Raw genomic sequence first — 19,771 nt, forward strand, 5'->3', positions numbered from 1 at the left:
CCTTAGCAACTTGCACAGACAAAGTGATGAGAGAAGGCACTGAATTTGGGAAACTGAATTGGGTCAGGAAGAGCAAATTCAAATCCTGGACTACGCGAAGTGCCATTCGTAGAATAAGCACCATTCTAAATAATGTGGCCATATTATTCAGAAAGGATCCTGCTGACTGTTGCCTGCAACTCATCAAATAATGGGTTTATTTGCCATCATTTCCCATCCAGTCAAAGCCATGCAGTCACAGGCTTATGCACCAGAGACAAATTCCTTGTGTGTCCAATCACACTTGGCCAACAAATAATATTCTATTCTATTCTATTCTATTCTATTCTATTCTATTCTATTCTATTCTATTCTATTCCTTATCCTATCCTATCCTATCCTATTCTTCTTCATTCCATTCCATATTTTCTTTTCTATTCCATTCCATTCCTATTCCCTACTCTATTCTATTCCTATTCCTTATTCTGTTCTGTCCTATCCTATCCTATCCTATCCCTATTCCTTAATGTGTTCTGTTCGATTCGATTTTATCCTATCCTATTCCTTATTCCTTATTCTATTCTAAATTCTATTCTATTCTATTCTATTCTATTCTATTCTATTCTATTCTATTCCATTTCTATTTTATTCCATTCTATCCTATTCCTATTCCTAATTCTGTCCTGTTCTATTCTATTCTATTCTATTCTATTTTCTTCTATTCTATTCCATTCCATTCCATCCTATTCCTATTCCCTATTCTATTCTATTCTATTCTATTCTATTCTATTCTATTCTATTCCTTATTCTGTTCTGTCCTATCCTATCCTATCCCTATATGTGTTCTGTTCTGTTCGATTCGATTCTATCCTATCCTATTCCCTGTTCCTTATTCTATTCTAAATTCTATTCTATTCCATTTCTATTCTATTCCATTCTATCCTATTCCTATTCCTTTTCCTATTCCTAATTCTGTTCTATTCTATTCCTATTCCTTATTCTGTTCTGTCCTATCCTATCCCTATTCCTTAATGTGTTGTGTTCTGTTCGATTCGATCCTATCCTATTCCTTATTCTATTCTATTTATTCTAAATTCTATTCTAATTCTATTCTACTCTACTCTTCTATTCTTACTCTACTCTTTCCTATTCCTATTCCATTCCATTCCTATCTCTATTTCTAATTTCAAATCCATTCCTTATTTTCCATTCTGTTCCCTTCCACTCCACTCTATTAACCATACCAAAAAGACGGGGAATTGCTCCCTACGCGGATTGGAGCCCTCTCCCAATCGGTGGAGGCTCCTCCCTAAGGCTGCTGGGGGAATCTTCTCCAATTCTTGGCAAGATCTCCCCCAAGCGGAACCAGATCCACCCGCGGGCTTTTGCAAAACTCGAGACCTGGGAAAGAAGCACGTGGCGTGGCGTGGCGTGGAAGGCGGAGCGGAGGGCGGGGAACGGATTGCAGCTGCGCTTCCCCCACATCCAAAGCGGGAGGAAAGCGCGATCCCGCTGACCTGGGAAGCGAAGGGAATCCGGAGCGGAAGAGCTGAGCCTCCGGGCAGGAGAGGAGCGGACTAGGCCCGGCAGGTAAGCCCGATGTTTTTGCGGAAGGGGTGGGGAGCAGCGCCGGGCCTTCCTGCCTCTGAATCCGAGGAGGAGGGCGGGGAGGAGAACTGCAAGCTTCCCACTCAGTCCCAGGGTCCTTTTTCCTCGCTCAGATTATTCCACGGGAGAAGAGAGGGAATCCCAAGGGAATTTGCATTTCCAACTGTGGATATAAGAGGGTCCAATTTTGGAGAACACAAATGCAAGTTGTGAGAATAAAACAGACTATTTTCCCCTCCACTTTCAGTCCCAGAGTTCTGGCTCCCCATCCAGGTTACTCCACAGGAGGAAGAGGGGAACTTGGCAGATTGTAACAATAGAAGAGACTTCGGTTCCCCTCCATTTTCAGTCCCACAATCCTCTTTCCCCGCCTGGATTATTCCACGGGAGGAAGAGGGAATCCCAACCGAATTTGCATCTCCAACCATGGATATAACAGGGTCCAACTTTGGAGACACAAATGCAGGTTGTAGCAATAGAAGAGACTTTGGTTTCCCTCCTGTTGGAAGGAAAAATCCACCTGGTTCAGTTCCAAGCTGGGAGGAAAGACGCTGGAAATAAAATGGAGGTTGATGGGAGAGAAACTTTAATGATGGATGGAACCAACAACAGTTCTGGGTCAGCCGAACAATTAGCTAGAGATGAGTGCCAGGATTTGATAGAGGTCCTGAAATGCTGCTTGGGGGGAAGGCGAGGGGGTTGTGCACTGTGTGAAAGGCCCTTAGGAAATTGTGCTATGTAGGGAGCTCTTTATTCTTCCTGCTAAATAGTAGATGGGTTAATCCTAAACTGTCATATCCTGTTCTTAGAATTGGGGTGGAGGAGAATGTAAACTTTTAATCCCATCACTGGAGGTGAAGAAGGTCTTTTCTTTCCGAATAGGCTGGCCCCATCTTTCTCAATGGGCACAAAAGATCTGCTGTGGGCTATTAAGAAATGGTTTCCCTCCATTTTCAGTCCCACAGTTTTCTGTCAAGATTATTCCACAGGAGGGAGAGGGACTCCCAAGGGAATCTGCGTCTCCAACTCCACTAACATGGAGACACAAATGCAGGTTGTAACGATAGAAGAGACTTTGGTTTCCCTCCATTTTTAGTCCCAGATTTCTCTTTTCCCTGCCCAGATTATTCCACGTGGAAGTCAATGGTGTTTTGGATCTGCCCCCAACCCCCTCCCCAAGGAGAAATCCACAAGGAGGCCCTGAGGGAATCTAACCAGCATTGCCTGCAAAGCTAAATTTTGGGTGGCTATTTACAGAGATTTGGAGCTATATTTCTGGGCTTCTTGGAGGTAAGAGAGTTGCTGGGAAAAGAGGGGTTCCTTGTTTCCTATTTGGGAAACCTGGGGGTCTTTTTTCCTCTTACAATCAGAGACCAAAAGGCAGCCCTGAAAATATCAGAATCTGATCAGAAATGGGGGTAGTTTAACTAGAGAGGCTGGGTAGCCCCTTTGGCTGCTAGATCACGTTGGCAGTGATGGTGGATTGCTGATTTTTTTCCCTTCCTCCCTCGCTCCATCCATCCATCCAGGATCTCTCCTGTATAAAATATATAATTTCAATTGTATCACTTGTGGCTGCATTCGCTTTCTCTCCGTAGATGCTGTGACATGCTAAACCTGCTGAAAACATCTGGATCCACAGCATCCTATTGAGCCTCCAAACTGGATACCTACGGAGTTCCCAACTGCTCGCCTCATGGAGCACCTGGGACTGTGAGCTTTCTCTGCAGTCTCGTATTGCCATATATTCAACCCTCTGCCATGGAGAAGACCTGCATGCCGACAATTAACCCCCCCCAAATGGCCCAACGGAAAGTGGACATTGAAAACAGGTGCTTTCAAAAGAGGTGGGAGGCAGAGTACCTGTTTGCTGACATTGAAAATAGGGCGGTGTGCCTTGTTTGCAGAGATACGGTGGCTGTCTTTAAGGAATATAACATGAGACGGCACTATGAGGCCAAACATCAGGACAAGTACAAACACCTGAACATGGAGCAGAAGCTGAAGAAAGCGGAAGAGTTGAAGAAGAACCTGATCTCCTTCAGAAAAGCAAAGTCACAAAGCAAAGCTGCTGTGAAAGCTAGTTATATCGTGGCAGAAGAGATAGCTAAATCAGCCTGGCCCTTTACCGAGGGTGAGTTTTTGAAGCGCTGCCTGCTTCAAGTGTGTGAAATCTTGTGCCCAGACCAAAAGGAAGCGTTTTTGAACGTAAGCCTAAGCAGAAATACTGTTGCCAGTCGGATAGGTGAGCTCGCCGGTGTTTTACACGGACAGTTGGTTGAAAAGGGAAAAGATTTCATTGCCTATTCCCTTGCTGTGGACGAGAGCATTGACATCTCTGGCATGGCTCAGCTGACAATCTTCATCCGTGGAGTGGACTCAGCTTTATGCATTACAGAGGAACTTTTGGAGATGAAATCAATACATGGCACTACCACAGGAAAGGACCTATTTGAAGCAGTATCGAAATGCGTAAATGACATGAAACTGCCCTGGGATAAACTTATGGGACTGACAACGGATGGAACACCTTCAATGTGCGGGGAAGAGAGTGGGTTAGTGGGAAGAATGCGAGAGAAGATGAAGAGCGAGAATTGCACAGGTGTGCTGACGGCATATCACTGCCTCATGCACAAGGAAACGCTGTGCGGCAAAACCCTGAAGATGGAACATGTAATGAGCACTGTCACACAGACAATTAACTTCATAAGAAGAGCCAAGGATTTAAATCACTGTCAATTTAAGTCTTTCCTTGAGGAGATACATTCTGAACTTGGTGATCTGCCCTACCACACAGAGGTGGGTTGGCCAAGTCAAGAAAAAGTGCTCAATGGATTTTTTGAGCTGCGTGTGGAAATTTGTCAGTTCGTTGAAAGTGAAGGGAAAGACTCCACGGTACTGAGGGATGGAAAGTGGCTGTGCGAATTAGCCTTTCTGTGCGACGTAACGAAGCATCTCACTGAGCTAAACCTTCAGCTTCAGGGACGGGACCGTGTGATCACGGACATGTATGACGCAGTGAAAGGGTTTCAAGTAAAGTTGCGACTCTGGGAGACTCAGATTCAGCAAGGAAACTTGGCTCACTTTCCCTGTTGCCAAGCAATTGTCAGCCAAGTCTCCACCACTGTGTTCTCGCAGGCTCGGTTTGCGGATAAACTGAGCGCACTTCACAGGGAGTTTACACGTCGCTTTGTTGAGTTGGAAGCGCAGACGTTCAATTTTGGACTGTTTGTTAATCCGTTCTCAGTCGATGTGAAGATAGCCCCTGTGGACCTCCAGATGGAGCTGATAGAACTCCAGTCTAGCAGCACACTGAAGGCCAAGTACGATTCTGTAGGATTCACCCAGTTCACCCAGCTCATCCCTGAAACGATGCCCCAACTCCGCCTACGAGCTGCTCAAATGCTCTGCATGTTTGGTAGCACACACCTGTGTGAGAATGTTTTCTCCATGATGAGGGTGAACAAAAGGGCACACAGGAGTGTTCTCACTCCTGCACACCTCCTCTCTATCCTGAGAGTTTCCACAGCTCAAAACCTAACCGTAAACTTGGATGAGCTTGTAGCCAAGAAAAGATGCCAAACATCCAGCAGGGACAAAAAGGTACGAGAGAGAGAGAGAACTAAAAAGATTGTGTTGTTTTCTTTGTTTTAAATTAGTTTTTGCAGATTTATTTGGAATAATTTTTGTGTTCATATTTGAAATGTCAATACTGGTTGGCTCAGGTCTTAGACATAATACACTCCTGAACTAATAAGATACAATAGTCGTACATGAAACTGGCCCTTTGAGGGCAACCGTGATGCTAATGTCCTCAATGAAATTGTGTTTGACACTCGTGAACTAAGCTCTAACATGGTTAGAGAGAGAGACTCCATTTGGAGACTCCATCACTCTTCTGTTTAATTGTTTTAACATTTGTTCGTCTTTCATCCTTGGATATATTTTAAATTGCAGGGCCAGCGGATGAAGATGGCCAGGGTACACCCTGACCGTGGAGAAGAACTATCTCGTCTCTCTGCCGCAACATCTCAGGTAAGGAGCCTCATCTGAGCAGGAAATCCTTAAAGTCCAAAACGTTAGTCTGACTTGTTCAAGCGGTTTCAGTGAAAGTGATATACATGAGGTATGGAGTTATTACTCCATCAGAATGGTAGCGGGGGGGGGGGGGGGGGGGATTTGGGGGGGGAGGGGGGGGTGGTGAGGGGGTTGTTGTTGAAGGGTTTTTTTTGGGGGGTTTTGGGGGTTGGTTTTGTGTTTTTTTTTTTTTATTTTTTTTTTTTTTTTTTAAATGAATTTTTATTTATTTTAAATTTTTTAATATTTTTTTTTTTTTTTATTTTATTTTTTTTTTTTTTTAATAAATTTTTTTTTTATTTTATTTTTTTTTTTTTTTCTATTTATTCTGCAAAAACAACAACAACCCTTTTCACACAGAAAGAGATGCGACAAGATGGCGTTCCTTTTCAAAGTCTTTCACCGAAATGAATTGTGGTAGGAAGAAATTCTAATCAGACAGATGGATTGTTGGAGAGGCAGGTATCAAAACCTAGTGGTACATCATATCAGAAAAGGAGCATTTTCTGTCTTACAGAAATTTACTTTTAGGATATTGGAAATGTGGAAGAGAAAGTTCTGGGATGTCTGTGCTGACTAACATTTCCTTTGAATTTCAGTGCTCTGTATCCTTTGAGGACGTGGCTGTGTATTTCACGGAGGAGGAGTGGGCTCTGTTGGATTCCAGCCAGAGAGCCTTACACAGAGAAGTCATGCTGGAGAATTCTAGGAATCTGGCTGCTGTGGGTAAGGGCCTGTTTTGATGTGGTTGGATCTGGCCTGCATAGCTATCCTGGAAATAGCAAGAGGCCAGTTTTGCTTTGGCCTAGCCCACACTGTCCCGGGGTAAGCACAGGAAGGTGGGCGCATGCACATATATTCCCGGCTGACCCCATTCTGGCGTATGCACTGGAAGCGGCGGGCTTGCATTATCTCATCCGCCTCTTCCTCCCAGATCAGGGGGGCTCAGCTGGCATCAGCAGCCTGCTCCCACTCTCCGGCCAGCGCCCTGCAATTCTCACCCTCCACAGCCTGCTCTGCACCCAGCAGTGGCCCCTCCAACCGCAGCCTTGGAGCTGCCCAGCAGCCATGCCCTCCTCACTGCCTGCCCCAAGCCAACCCTCCGTTCCCCATCTACTGCCCCATGATTCTTGCGCTCCCCAGCCTGTTCCGAGCCCCACGGTGTCTGCAACCCCTCGCTCAGGGAGAGGTGGGGCACACCGTAGCCGAGGAGCCCTGAGGGTGCGGCTGAAGTGGCTTCCACTACTGGGCACAAAGCAAGCTGGGAAGGGTGAGGATTGTGGGCCAGCAGCCAGAGAATGGAACTCTTGGCCGGTCCTCCAGGTGGAGGGCTGGCTCAGTGGCGGCCGTGAGGAAGGAGAAGTTGCCATGCAGCCCTGAGGTTAAAGGTCATTTCAGGTGTGTATGCCGGGGGGGGAGGTGTCCAGCAGCAGGGGCTGTGTAGATCAGTGGCCCCCAACCTTTTTTGTGCCACGGCCCGGTACCGGCATCACAAAATGGTCCGCGGCCCGGTACCGGCATCAGCACACATGGCAAGGCGAGCCGAGCAACCAGCCAGCCAGCCGTCCCCCGCTTTTCCCCGCCACCTTCAACTCCTCCTTTGTACCTTTTTGTGCTTTTTGTGCTTTCTTAATCTCCCCCGCCATTGGGACGGCTCTTCGTTCGAAGCTGCCCCCCTTCAATGAAACTAAGGTGTGAGGATTCCTTCAGGACCCAAACGCTGCTTTCCAACCGGAAAAGCTCACCTGGAAGCACTTTCTCGTCGAAACAAGATGGCGGCACCCAGCAAATTGGCGGCCCGGTAGAAAATGATCCACGGACCGGTACCGGTCCGGTGGTTGGGGACACCTGGTGTAGATGGCCGTCCAAGAAGCAGGCATGACAGCGGCACCGACAGCAGGCACAGTCTTCTTCATCTCCTAGGTTGCCTCACTATCAGTGGCAGTTGCTCATACCATCGGTTTGGACAAAAGGGCCCTCCCTTTATCTCTTGAGTTGAAGATGTATAAGTTCCCTGTAGAGCTCAGAACAAGCAAAAATAACAGTTGCTGCATTTTTCTGTAATGAACATAATGATTAATTGTTTTTTCTTCTTCTATTTTTGTCAAATCAGGTTATGGGCAAGAGCATGAAAATTACCAGGAGCTCAACTTTGCGCTATTCCAGTCTGAAGAAAGGATGCTTGGAATTCAGAGGGTGCTTCAAAAGAATACGAAAAGCTGCCAAAATAATGGCAGGAAGAAATCTTCTCCTTCAGATCACAATGAAATCCTCCCAGCTGAGCAACTTCAGCAACAAGTAGGAAGTGAAAAATATTTTGGGAGTGACATGAAAGAGAGATCGAAATTTGTTTTTAGTAAATATTGTATAGACCAGACTGAAGAGGAACAATATGAACATCAAGTGTACGGGCAAAATATCAATCTTAGCTCCTCTTTTGCTTTACATCAGCCATCATACAATAGAAATTGTGTAGAAAAATTCACTCTGAACAGTCCTCTTATGTCAGTTGGGGAGGTCAATCCAAATGAGTGTGGAAAGGGTTTCAGTGAGATACAGTTGGTTGTTTTGCCGCCCCAAAATGCCCCAATGGAAAAACAATACCAATGTCTGAAGTGCGGAAAAACCTTCCCTCACAGATGTAATCTTACTGTCCATGAAAGGATGCACTCAGGGGAGAAGCCATATACATGCCAGGTGTGTTGGAAAAGATTCCGTCAGATTGGTCATCTTACAAGACATCACCGAATCCACACTGGGGAGAAACCATATATGTGTCTTCACTGCGGAAGGAAGTTCATTGAAAGTTCAGACCTTAGCAAACACGTAAGGAGCCACACGGGAGAGAGACCGTATAAGTGTTTGGAGTGTGGAAAGAGTTTCAAATGCAGCAGTCATTTTATTTCCCATAAAAGGACCCACACAGGGGAGAAACCATTCAAATGCTTGGAGTGTGGAAAGAGCTTCAGTCGGAACAATCACCTTTCACTACATAAAACAATCCACAGAAGAGAAAAACCATAGTTTGGGAGTTTCCATCACAAGTGCCTTCTAAAAACACCAGAAATCTGTTGACTTTGCAGTAACATTCAGTTCAAAAGGTCGTCTCATCAGATCAAAACGAATCCACATTGGCGAACCATAAAAACGCCTGAAGTGTGGAAATGAGTTAAAAGGTGTCACTGTCCTTATTTCTCATAGGAAAGCCTATGAGTATGGACAAACCTTTGGTGCCAATATTGGTCATTCCCTCCCTCTCCCAAGAAAATATATATATGGGTTCGGATGAATTTAACGGATGCTAAACTTGTGGACTAAAGAGCTGATCCATACAGGAGTGACAATACCTCAAGAAAAAGAGCAAAGCTATTTTAAGAGGACGTGTCTTCTTAAATACCATAAAATTTAGCACCAGCAGGAGCAAAAGCAATTTCTCTCTCTCTCTCTGTGTATACATATACATACACACACACACAATGACAAGGGTTGTTATTAAAAATTCCACTCGGGGGGAAAAAAACTGCATAAAAGAGAAGAACGTGGAGAGGATTGGTGATTTTTTTGCCTAGAGCACCATCAACAAATTAGGAGCCCCTTTCCACGTTGTTAGACCAATTTGGAATATTTTTCCTGATCCAATCAGGGACTGTTGTATTGGAGAGTGACAAGGATGATATGGTTGTTGAGATTTCAAGTCCCATGAAAACAGACTGAGGCTGATGGGTCTGTTTAGCCTTGCAAAGAAAGTGACTAAGAAGTTTATAATATCCCTGTAGATGCATCTCCTAGAGGAGAAGAGAAAGATTTCTCCTATCGTGTGGAATAAACAGTAGAATCAGGTTTAATGTTACAAAAATTGTGATAGCGATGAAAGTGTCAAATACTCAACAACTACCTCTGTTGACAACCCTCCCTTAATAAAAACAGGAAAAGACTTCCTCCTTTCCAGAAATCCTCATTTTATGCAACTTGGTAAAAATTTCCTACAGTGTCTGTCCTTTAATTTCACAATGAAATGTTTGAGGTTTTTTTTCTTTTCTTAAGAACTGGGTAGTATTTGCTTAGCAACTCTTTGAACTTCCAATGGACCCTTCCCCCGAAATATAATTATGAACCAGTTCTGGATTTGGAATGGCGGCACACACCAATCGGAATAGAACTGGAAGAGACCTTGGAGATCATCTAGTCCAACCCCCTTGCTCAAGCAGGAGATATTAGACCCTTGATAGAGAACCTGTGGCCTGTGTGTCACAGGTGGCACGCGGAGCCATTTGTGCGGGCACACGAGCCCCAGCCAAACTTGGCCTGCGCTGCACAGGCACACGCCTCCCGGCTAATTTTCGTCCTGTTTGAGGCTGTTTTTGCCTGAGGAGGCCGAAAAATGGGCCTTCTGGGAATACCAGAAGTGCCGAAACGGGCCTGTTTTCAGCCTCCAGAGGTCTCCGTCGAGCGTCCGGGAAGGCGACAACGGTCCTCAAACAAGACGAAAATCAGCTGGGAGGCGTGTGCATGCGCAGTGCAGGTAAGGGGGTGGGGTGGGGGTGTTGCGCATGCATGCACAGGGGGCGGGCTGCATTGCATTGTGGGTGCTGGCACACACGCTATCTCTCGCGCTTTTGGCACACCACAACAAAAAGGTTTGCCATCACTACCAGGGGTGGGATTCTACCAGTTCACACCTATTCACTAGAACCGGTTGTTAACATTCTAAGCAGTTCAGAGAACCAGTTGTTAGAAGAAATTACTGGCCTAATCCTGTAAGGAAGGCAGGAAGGAAACATTCTGGTGTTGCTTACAGAAACTGCCTCTCTGTTAACCCTTATTACATTCTTGGCAGGACTAGACTTCCTGTCTCTGGAACTTCTCTGGAGTTTTCCCCCCCTCCTTTGCTGGTACTTTGCTTGTGTGGAGTGACCATTCAAAGTTACAATGGCACTGAAAAAAGTGACTTATGACCATTTTTCACACTTACAACTGTTGCAGCATCCCCAGTCACAAGAGGCCAGGCGAGGAGATGCGTGCCTCGATGTGAGTGATGTTGAGTTGGCCATGCCCAGCCAGTCACATGACCACCAAGCCATGTCCACCCAGTCACATGACCACCAAGCCACGCCCACCAACTAAGCCACACCCACAGAACCAGTTGTTAAAAAATTTGAATCCCACCCCTGCATTGTACCTATACCATTTCAGACAAGTGACAGTCCAGTCTCTTCTTAAAAACCTCCAGTGATGAAGCACCCACAACTTCTGAAGGAAAACTGTTCCACTGGTTAATTGTCTTCGCTGTTAGGAAGTTTCTGCTTAATTCTAAGTTGCTTCTCTCCTTGATTAGTTTCCATCCATTCTTTCTTGTCCTGCCCTCTGGTGCTTTGGAAAATATATGACTGCATTTCAGGCCCTGGGCAACTGCTTCACCTTTACAGCTGGTTATGTCATTCTATGTTCATATGATACAATTTATGGCTTTTTTTTGCTGGGAACCAGACTTAAAAGTTTCCGGCAAAATAACGCCCATAGGAACACATTGGCTTTATTTTAACTATCATGGCCTTTGCTTTTACAAGTGCTGCAAAAACAAAAAAAAGCATAAAATCCAGTTGCTCATGTGTGATTCACGCTTAAGGAGCTATAGCAATTCAATTTTTCAATTCAGAATAGAACTGGAGGGGACCCTTGAGATCCTCTAGTCCAGCCCCCTTCTCAAGCAGGAGAATCCTTTGTTGGCAGGACTACCCGAATCTTAACAGCTTTTGTTCCCTATGCCATGCATCTAATAAACTGGCAAGATTTGTTTTTCTCGCCATGTACATACATGTATTCATCCGAACTAGAGTGTTGTTTCTCTTTGTCCAAGGCCGTCTTAACAGCATTATGGGCCCCGGGCAAAACAGTGCATTAAGACAGCCCTGTCTGTGTCAGGTAATATATGTGTGTATACACATAATTTTGTATTTATTGTTTTATTTATGTGGTGATTCTTGGAAGTGATAACTTTGAGAGCTGTATGCAATGAAATTTCATTTTAATGTATGCAGATTAGTGTACCTTCAAAGTGACCATAATGTTTATTTTTATTCTATTCCTATTTCTGTTCTATTCCTAATTCTATTCTAATTTATTCCTATTTCTATTCTAATTCTATTCTAATTTTTATTCTATTCCTATTCTGTTCTATTTCTATTCTATTCTAATTTCTATTCTAGCCCTGTTCATTTCTATTCCTATTCTTTTCTATTCCTACTTCTATTCCTATTTCTGTTCTATTCCTATTCTATTCCTAATTCTAATTCTATTTCTCTTCTAATTCTATTCTATTCTAATTTTTATTCTATTCCTATTCTATTCTTTTCTATTTCTATTCCCATTGTGTTCTTTTCTATTCTAATTTCTATTCTATTCCTGTTCTGTTCTATTTCTTTTCTATTCCTGTTCTTTTTTATTTCTATTCCTATTCTGTTGTATTCCTATTTTATTCTACTATAATTTCTATTCTTTTCTATTCCTATTCTATTTCTATTCCTGTTCTGTTCTATTTCTATTCTTGTCTATTTCTGTTCCTATTCTATTTCTATTCTATTCCTGTTCTGTTCTATTTCTTTTCTATTCCTGTTCTTTTTTATTTCTATTCCTATTCTGTTCTATTCCTATTTTATTCTACTATAATTTCTATTCTTTTCTATTCCTATTCTATTCCTATTTTGTTCTGTTCTATTGTCTATTTCATTCCAAGCCAAATCCACCCGGGGGCTTTTACGAAACCGAGTCCCGACAAATGAGACCTTGGGCTGAAAAACGAGGCGGGAGCTATTCCCTCGCCGTCTCTTCCCGCGGGGACGGTGAGGGGAGACGGACTGGCTGGCCGCCGGGGGAGCTTGCTGAGGAGCCTGGCCTCTTCCCAGAGGCCGACCGGCCGTGCTGCTGAAGTCAGTCGGAGCGGGGAGCGAATCGGAGCTGCCCTCCCCCAGATCCAGACCGGCGAAGAAGCGCGATTCCCGCTTACCCGGGAAGCAGGCGGGCGGAAGGTGACTCCGGAGGAGCGCTGTGCGCAACGAAGCGGCTGCTGTGCGTCCCCGGGAGGCTGGCCGGGCAGGAGAAGAGAGGGGCGGACTAGGCGCGGCGGGGCAGCCCGATGGCCTGGCGGAGGAGGTCGGGAGCAGCGCCGCTGAGGGAGAGGAGGAGGAGGAGGAGGCCCGGGCCGGAGCTAGGCTGGAGTAGAACCTCCCCGAGGAGCCTCCGGGCTCCGAAGCCGAGCGCTTCCTCCGCTTCGGGTTCCCGGGCGTCGGTAGGGCCCCGGGAGGCTGCAGCGGCTTCGCCCCGACTGGTTGAATCCAGGAGAGGAGGAGCAGCTGAGCTCCCGGTGGAGGAAGACCGGGGGATCCTGGAGCGACTCTTGGCCGGGCTGCCCCGGGAGATGGCACGATGGCTGCGGGCGGCCCTGGCCGAAAGCTCCCTGCTAGCTAGGCCGAGGAGGGGAGGAGGCAGCGGCAAGTGAGGAACTCCCCTCCTGGGAGGAAGATCCGGTTCTCTTGCCCTGATCAAAGGCAGGTCGTATCAATAGAAGATGCTCTCCTTTCCCTCCAATTTCAGTCCCAACGTTTTGGTTCCCCATCCAGGTTATTCCACGGAAAGAAAAAAAATTTGCGTCTCCAACTCTGGTTATAATACAGTCCAGCTTTGGAGACACAAATGCTAGTCATAACAATAAAAGAGACTTTATTTTTCCCTCCACTTTCAGCCCCAGAGTTCTGGTTCCCATCCAGGTTATTCCACGGAAAGAAAAAGGGAATTTGCGTCTCCAACTCTGGTTATAATACAGTCCAGCTTTGGAGACACAAATGCAAGGCGAACAATAAAAAAAAAAAAGAGACTTTATTTTTCTCCTCCATTTTCAGCCCCAGAGTTCTGGTTCCCCATCCAGGTTATTCCACGGAAAGAAAAAGGGAATTTGCGTCTCCAACTCTGGTTATAATACAGTCCAGCTTTGGAGACACAAATGCAAGGCGTAACAATAAAAGACTATTTTTCCCCTCCATTTTCAGCCCCAAAGTTCTGGTTCCCTGTCCAGGTTATTCCATGGGAGGAAAAAGAGAGCTTGCATCTCCAACTATGGATATATAACTTGGTCCGGATTTGGAGACCCCGTCCATTTCTTTTGTTTCATTGTTTTAAGATTTCTTCTTCTTTCCTCCTGGCTATATTTTAAATGGCAGGGCCAGCCGATGAAGATGGCCACAGGACAACCTGAAGGCGGGGAATAATCTCTCTATTCTCTCTGTGGAGCAGCTGTTGGGCTTCTCAGAGGAGGATCCAACTCAAGACTTCTTGCCACGTAAGTGAAAGATTACTTCTGCGGCCGGTCGTTTCATTCTTGTGCTTCTCCTACACATAAGGTAAAGGTAAAGGTTCCCCTTGCACATATGTGCTAGTCGTTTCCGGCTCTAGGGGGCGGTGCTCAAGTCCGTTGCAAAGCCGAAGAGCCAGCGCTGTCCGAAGATGTCTCTGTGGTCATGTGGCCGGCATGACTAAATGCACGGACCACTGTTACCTTCCCACCAAAGTGGTCCCTATTTTTCTACTTGCATTTTTTAATGTGCTTTCAAACTGCTAGGTTGGCAGAAGCTGGGACAAAGAACGGGAGCTCACTCCATTATGTGGCGCTAGGGATTCGAACTGCCGAACTGCCAACCTTTCTGATCAACAAGCTCAACATTTTAGCCACTGAGCGTCCCTCCTACACATACTTCTGCCTTTAATTCCCCAATAGCTGACTCAACCATCTTCCAAATATTGTTTGTCCATATCGTTTTATCCTGATCATAGGGAACACAAGGTTGTCATTGGAAATGGCTGAAACATCTCCTTTGTCTGGTGGAGCCGCAACAGCTCAGGTAAGGTATACTACATAAAATTATATATTGCAATGTCCTACCTGTCAATGAATACTTCAGCTTCAACCATAACAACACAAGAGCAAACAATAGATACAAACTCAAGGTAAACCTCACCAACCTTGATTGCAGGAAATACAACTTCAGCAACAGAGTGGTCAATGTCTGGAATACTCTACCTGACTCTGTGGTTTCTTCCCCAAACCCCAAAAACTGTAACCTTAGACTGTCTACTATTGACCTCACCCCTTTCCTAAGAGGCCTGTAGGGGGCCTGCATAAGAGCACCAACATGCCTACCGTCCCTGTCCTATTGTTTCTTTTATTTTATTTTTATTTTTCTTATATGTATCCATTTCATGTATTCATAACTATGTTTATACTTATACCTGTTATCTTATAATGACTTGACAAAATAAAAATAAATAAATAAAAATAAGGAGCCGTCATCAGAGCAGGAAGTTCTTTAGCGCAGTGATCCCCAACCTTTTTCAAGCAGATTCAGTGAAAAGTGATAATACATGAGGTATGGAGTTATTACTCCATCAAAATGGTAGCTTCTGCAAAAAAAAAAAAAACTTTTCACACAGAAAGAAATGCGACAAAATGGCGTACCTCTTCAAAGTCTTTCACCGAAATGAATTGTGGTAGGAAGAAATTCTAACCAGACAGATGGATTGTCGGAGAGGCAGGTATCAAACCTAGTAGTACATTGTGTCAGAAAAAAAGCATTTTCTGTCTTACAGAAACTTACTTTTAGGATATTGGATATGTGGAAGAAAAAGTTCGAGGATGTCTGTGCTGAGTAACATTTCCTTTGAATTTCAGGGCTCTGTATCCTTTGAGGACGTGGCTGTGTATTTCACGGAGGAGGAGTGGGCTCTGTTGGATTCTAGCCAGAGAGCCTTATACAGAGAAGTCATGCTGGAGAATTCTAGGAATCTGGCTGCTCTGGGTAAGGGCCTGTTTCGCTCTGATATTCAGGCATTTGTGGAAGTCTTTTGTTGCCATAAATGTTCAGAAAGCAGCTTCTGCCTAGAAGGAGGACATTTTGGACTTCTTTTTGTTTTCCTAAGACCAGAGTAAGTGGAGAAGATGGGAGACAGTTTACAAGATCCTTTCTCTGAGTTTTTGAGCAAGTTCTTTAGCCAAGATGACAGTTTCACTTTAGTCTGATTCCAGAGTAAATAACCAGAACAGCTTTAGGTGAGGAAGACCCTGCCTTGAATATCTGTTCCTTATAACCGCTTCCTCTTCTAGGTTGCCTTACTATCAGTGGCAGTTGCTCATACCATCGGTTTGGACAAAAGGGCCCTCCCTTTATCTCTTGAGTTGAAGATGTATAAGTTTCCTGTAGAGCTCAGAACAAGCAAAAATAACAGTTGCTGCATTTTTCTGTAATGAACATAATGATTAATTGTTTTTTCTATTGTTGTCAAATCAGGTTATGGGCAAGAGTATGAGAATTACCAGGAGCTCAACTTTACGCTATTCCAGTCTGAAGAAAGGATGCTTGGAATTCAGAGGCTACTTCAAAAGAGTACGAAAAGCTGCCTAAAGAATGGAAGGAAGAAATCTTCTCCTTCAAATCACAATGAAATCCTCCCAGCTCAGCAACTTCAGCAACAAGTAGGAAGTGAAAAATATTTTGGGGATGACAAGAAAGAGAGATCGAAATTTGTTTTTAGTAAATATTGTACAAACCAGATTGAAGAGAAACAATATGAACGTCAAGAGTATGTGCAAAGTATCAGTCTTAGCTCTTCTCTTCTTTTACATCACCCATCATTCATCCAAGAGACACCGTATGCACTTATAAATTGTGTGGAAAAATTCACATTGAACAGTCATCTTATATTGGATGGAGAGGATAACCCATATGAGTGTGGAAAGGCTTTCACCAAGAAACAGTTGCTTATTTTACCCCCAGAAAATCCCCCATTGGAAAAACAATATAAATGTCCGGAGTGTGGCAAGACCTTTACTCATAGATGTAAACTTACTGTCCATGAACGGACGCACACGGGGGAGAAGCCATATACGTGTCAGGTGTGTGGGAAAAGATTCAGTCAGACTGGTCACCTCACCAGACATGGACGAACCCACACTGGGGAGAAACCATATACGTGTCTTCACTGCGGAAGGAAGTTCAGTGGAAGTTCAAACCTTATCAAACATGTAAGGAGCCACACGGGAGAGAGACCGTATAAATGTACAGAGTGCGATAAGAGCTTCAGTCGGAAAACGACCTTTATTTATCATAAAAGGATCCACACAGGAGAAAAACCCTACGAGTGCCTGGAATGCGGGAAGAGCTTCGGGCGTAACTTTAGCCTGATGCAACATAAAAGGACCCACACCGGGGAGAAACCGTATCAATGCCTGGTCTGTGGAAAGAGTTTCAGTGGATCCTCGGATCTTATGTATCATAACAGGATTCATACAGGGGAGAGACCGTATAAATGCCTGGAGTGCGGAAAGCAATTCAGTAGGAGAAGTCGCCTCACAGCTCACAAAAGGAAGCACACAGGGCAGAAACCGTACACCTGCCTGGTGTGTGGAAGGAGATTCAGTCAGAGTGGTCACCTCACAAGACACAAAAGAACCCACACCGGGGAGAAACCGTATACATGTCTAAAGTGTGGAAGGAACTTCAGTGGAAGTTCTAGCCTTGTGATACATGTGAGAATTCACACGGGGGAGAAACCATACAAATGTACCGAGTGTGGAAGATGTTTCCGTCAGAGAACCACCTATATTTACCATCGAAGGATCCACACAGGAGAAAAACCCTACAAATGCCTGGAGTGTGGGAAGAACTTCAGGCGAAACGGTCACCTTATGAAACATAAAAGGATGCACATGAGTGAGAAACCCTATAAGTGTTTGGAGTGTGGAAAGAACTTCAGTGTTCGCTCAGATCTGAACTGTCATAGGAGGATTCACACGGGGGAGAGACCGTATAAGTGTTTGGAGTGTGGAAAGAGTTTCAAATACAGCAGTCATTTTATTTGCCATAGAAGGATTCACACTGGGGAGAAACCATTCAAATGTGCAGAATGCAGAAAGAGCTTCAGTCAAAAAAATCACCTTTCACAACATAAAAGAATCCACAGAAGAGAGAAACCGTAGCTTGAGAGCTTCCATCACAAGGGAAAACCCACCAGAAATAACTTGACTTTGCCATAACATTCAGTTCGAAAGGTCATCTCATTAGATCGAAATGAATCCACATTGGAGAACCATAAAAATGGTGTGAAAATGTGGCACTGTCCTTATTTCCCACAGGAAAGTGGGAAAGTCTATGAGTATGTGTGAAGTTGGATGAATTTCATGGATGCTAAACCTGCAAACTGTAGGCAGAACTAACTGATCCATACAGGACATGGTACAGCAAGAAATGGAGCAAAGCAACTATTTTCAAAGGATGTGTCATAATAAATACCAGTTCCACTTAGGAGAAAAACTGCATAAAAGAGTGAAACATGGAGAGGGTTTGTAGGTTTTTTTTTTTTTTTTTTTGCCTAAGTCTTCACCAATAGATCATGAGCCCCTCTCCATATTGTTAGACCAATTTTGAATATTTTTCTTGATATAATCTGGGACTGTTGTATCAGAGGCTGACAAGGATTATATGATTGATCAGGTTAAGTCCCATGCAAATAAACTGAGGCTGGTGCAAATGTTTAGCCTTGGGGGGGGGAAAAAGCAAGAAGGATTTAATATCTGTCAAAGCATCTAATGCAGTTCCCATAGAAGAAAGGAAAGGTTTATCCTGCAGTGCAGAATAAACATGGCAGAATCGGGTTTAATTTACAAATTATTATGATAGCGGTAAAACTGTTAAACGCACAATAACTACCTCTGTTAACACACCAACCTCATAATAAAAAAAGCAGGATTGCATCTTCTCTCCAAGAATCCACATATTATGCAACTTTGTAAAAAGTTGCATAATTGCTTCTCCTTTAATTTCAGAATAAAATAGTTGAGGGTTCCCCCCCCCCCCCTTTTCCATTTGTATCTCTAGATAGAGATCAGTTGCTTCAAATTAGTGTTGTGTTTTCCTCATTATTCAAAGACATTTAAAGATAGGAAGCTAGAATGTGAAATGATTGAACGATTATGGAGATTCTCAGTCATCCATGTCACGGTTGTCCCAAAGGTCCCTCTTTTTTCAAGACGCAACTGGACTTCCTTTGTTTTTCTTTGAAAATGTTTTCATTTCTGATTCTTCAGCTCTGACTGGATGGTGGGGAATGGAAGGATTTATATTCCTTGCAGCCAGCTGGTCATTTGCATTCTTTCAGAGTAGGGCTGTCAAACTCTGGTCACACCCATGCCCTGTTTAGCAAAGGGGGAAAAGTCATGATGCATCATGTGACAATGCCTCGATGATGCGAGTTTGACACCTATTTTAGAGAGTTGTTGAGGTTCACTTGGAGGTTTATCTCTGTCCTTCGCTTCACCTGAATGGTGCAAATGGGTATGGAGCCTTTTGTAGGAGAAACCAGGCTTAAAGTGTACTATAAGTCAGAGATCCCCAACCTTTTCGACGCCGCGCCCGGTTCCGCGCCAGCTGGCGCCGCGGCCCGGTTCCGGCGTCAGCTGGGCGCCGCCATCTTTTTGACGAAAAATCACTTCCAGTGACATCACGAAGTGATTTTTCGTCAAAAATGGGGCGCCAGCGCTTCTGGTGAGCTTTTTCGGTAGAAATGGCTTTCTACCCGAAAAGCTCACCGAAGCGCTGGCGCCGCCATCTTTTTGATTAAAATTGCTTTTTTACCAAAAAGATGGCGGCGCCCAGCAACCAGCGGCCCGGTAAGGCTTGTTCCGCGGTCGGCACGGTCCGCGGACCGGCGGTTGGGGACCCCTGCTATAAGTAAAAGAGCCAGTTTGGTCAAGTGATTAAGTCAACAGGCTAGAAAACAGGAGAAGATGAATTCAGTTTCTGCCTTAGCCATGAAAGCCAGCTAGCTGGGTGACTGGGCCAGTGAATCTCAGCCCAGCTCACCTCACAGGTTGGTGGTTATGGGGAAATAGGAGGAAGAAGTTATCTTGGATATGTTCATCACCTTGAGTTATTTGCAAATGTAATAAAGCTGGGATATAAATATCTAAATAAATGACCATTTCTTCTTTAATTAAGACAAGCTCCAATATACAGTCCATTCTAAATGCCAGTCATTCCAGAGACAATCGCCCCAAATAGCAGAC

General features: G+C 44.5%; 3 protein-coding genes across 4 annotated transcripts in view; 2 read left to right on the top strand and 1 right to left on the bottom strand.

Annotated features, from left to right (window-relative positions):
* The window catches only part of LOC113432072 (vomeronasal type-2 receptor 26-like), a 492,433-nt gene that overhangs the window by 317,220 nt on the left and 155,442 nt on the right, over positions 1 to 19,771 (bottom strand). The gene's annotated exons all lie outside the window — the stretch shown is intronic.
* LOC148131965 (uncharacterized) overlaps positions 1 to 19,771 on the top strand; it is a 114,046-nt gene that overhangs the window by 49,555 nt on the left and 44,720 nt on the right. The window lies entirely within an intron of this gene.
* LOC113432139 (uncharacterized) lies at positions 1,240 to 18,264 on the top strand. Of its 2 annotated transcripts, none has more exons than XM_087953788.1 (5): positions 1,240 to 1,569; positions 3,186 to 5,190; positions 5,545 to 5,622; positions 15,383 to 15,509; positions 15,999 to 18,264. In XM_087953788.1, exons 2-5 carry the CDS (start codon positions 3,349 to 3,351, stop codon positions 17,684 to 17,686), a joined length of 3,735 nt encoding a protein of 1,244 aa, XP_087809914.1. In that variant the 5' UTR covers positions 1,240 to 1,569; positions 3,186 to 3,348; the 3' UTR covers positions 17,687 to 18,264. The 2 variants fall into 2 exon arrangements, with proteins under 2 accessions (XP_087809914.1, XP_087809915.1); XM_087953789.1 differs by lacking the exons at positions 1,240 to 1,569; positions 3,186 to 5,190; positions 5,545 to 5,622 and adding exons at positions 12,479 to 12,689; positions 13,878 to 13,996; positions 14,488 to 14,555.

Source organism: Notechis scutatus, chromosome 2, assembly GCF_049901735.1.
Source record: "Notechis scutatus isolate UNSWTSFEM ecotype Mainland chromosome 2, rNotScu1.2, whole genome shotgun sequence".
Taxonomy (NCBI): domain Eukaryota; kingdom Metazoa; phylum Chordata; class Lepidosauria; order Squamata; family Elapidae; genus Notechis; species Notechis scutatus.

What these genes read in the sequence shown, in the direction of transcription:
- LOC113432139 (XM_087953788.1), top strand. Translation starts at nt 3,349, where the DNA reads ATGGAGAAGACCTGCATGCCGACAATTAACCCCCCCCAAATGGCCCAA. An exon ending in CATCCAGCAGGGACAAAAAG is followed by an intron (nt 5,191 to 5,544) that starts GTACGAGAGAGA and finishes TTTAAATTGCAG; the next exon opens with GGCCAGCGGATGAAGATGGC. An exon ending in TAGGAATCTGGCTGCTCTGG is followed by an intron (nt 15,510 to 15,998) that starts GTAAGGGCCTGT and finishes TTGTCAAATCAG; the next exon opens with GTTATGGGCAAGAGTATGAG.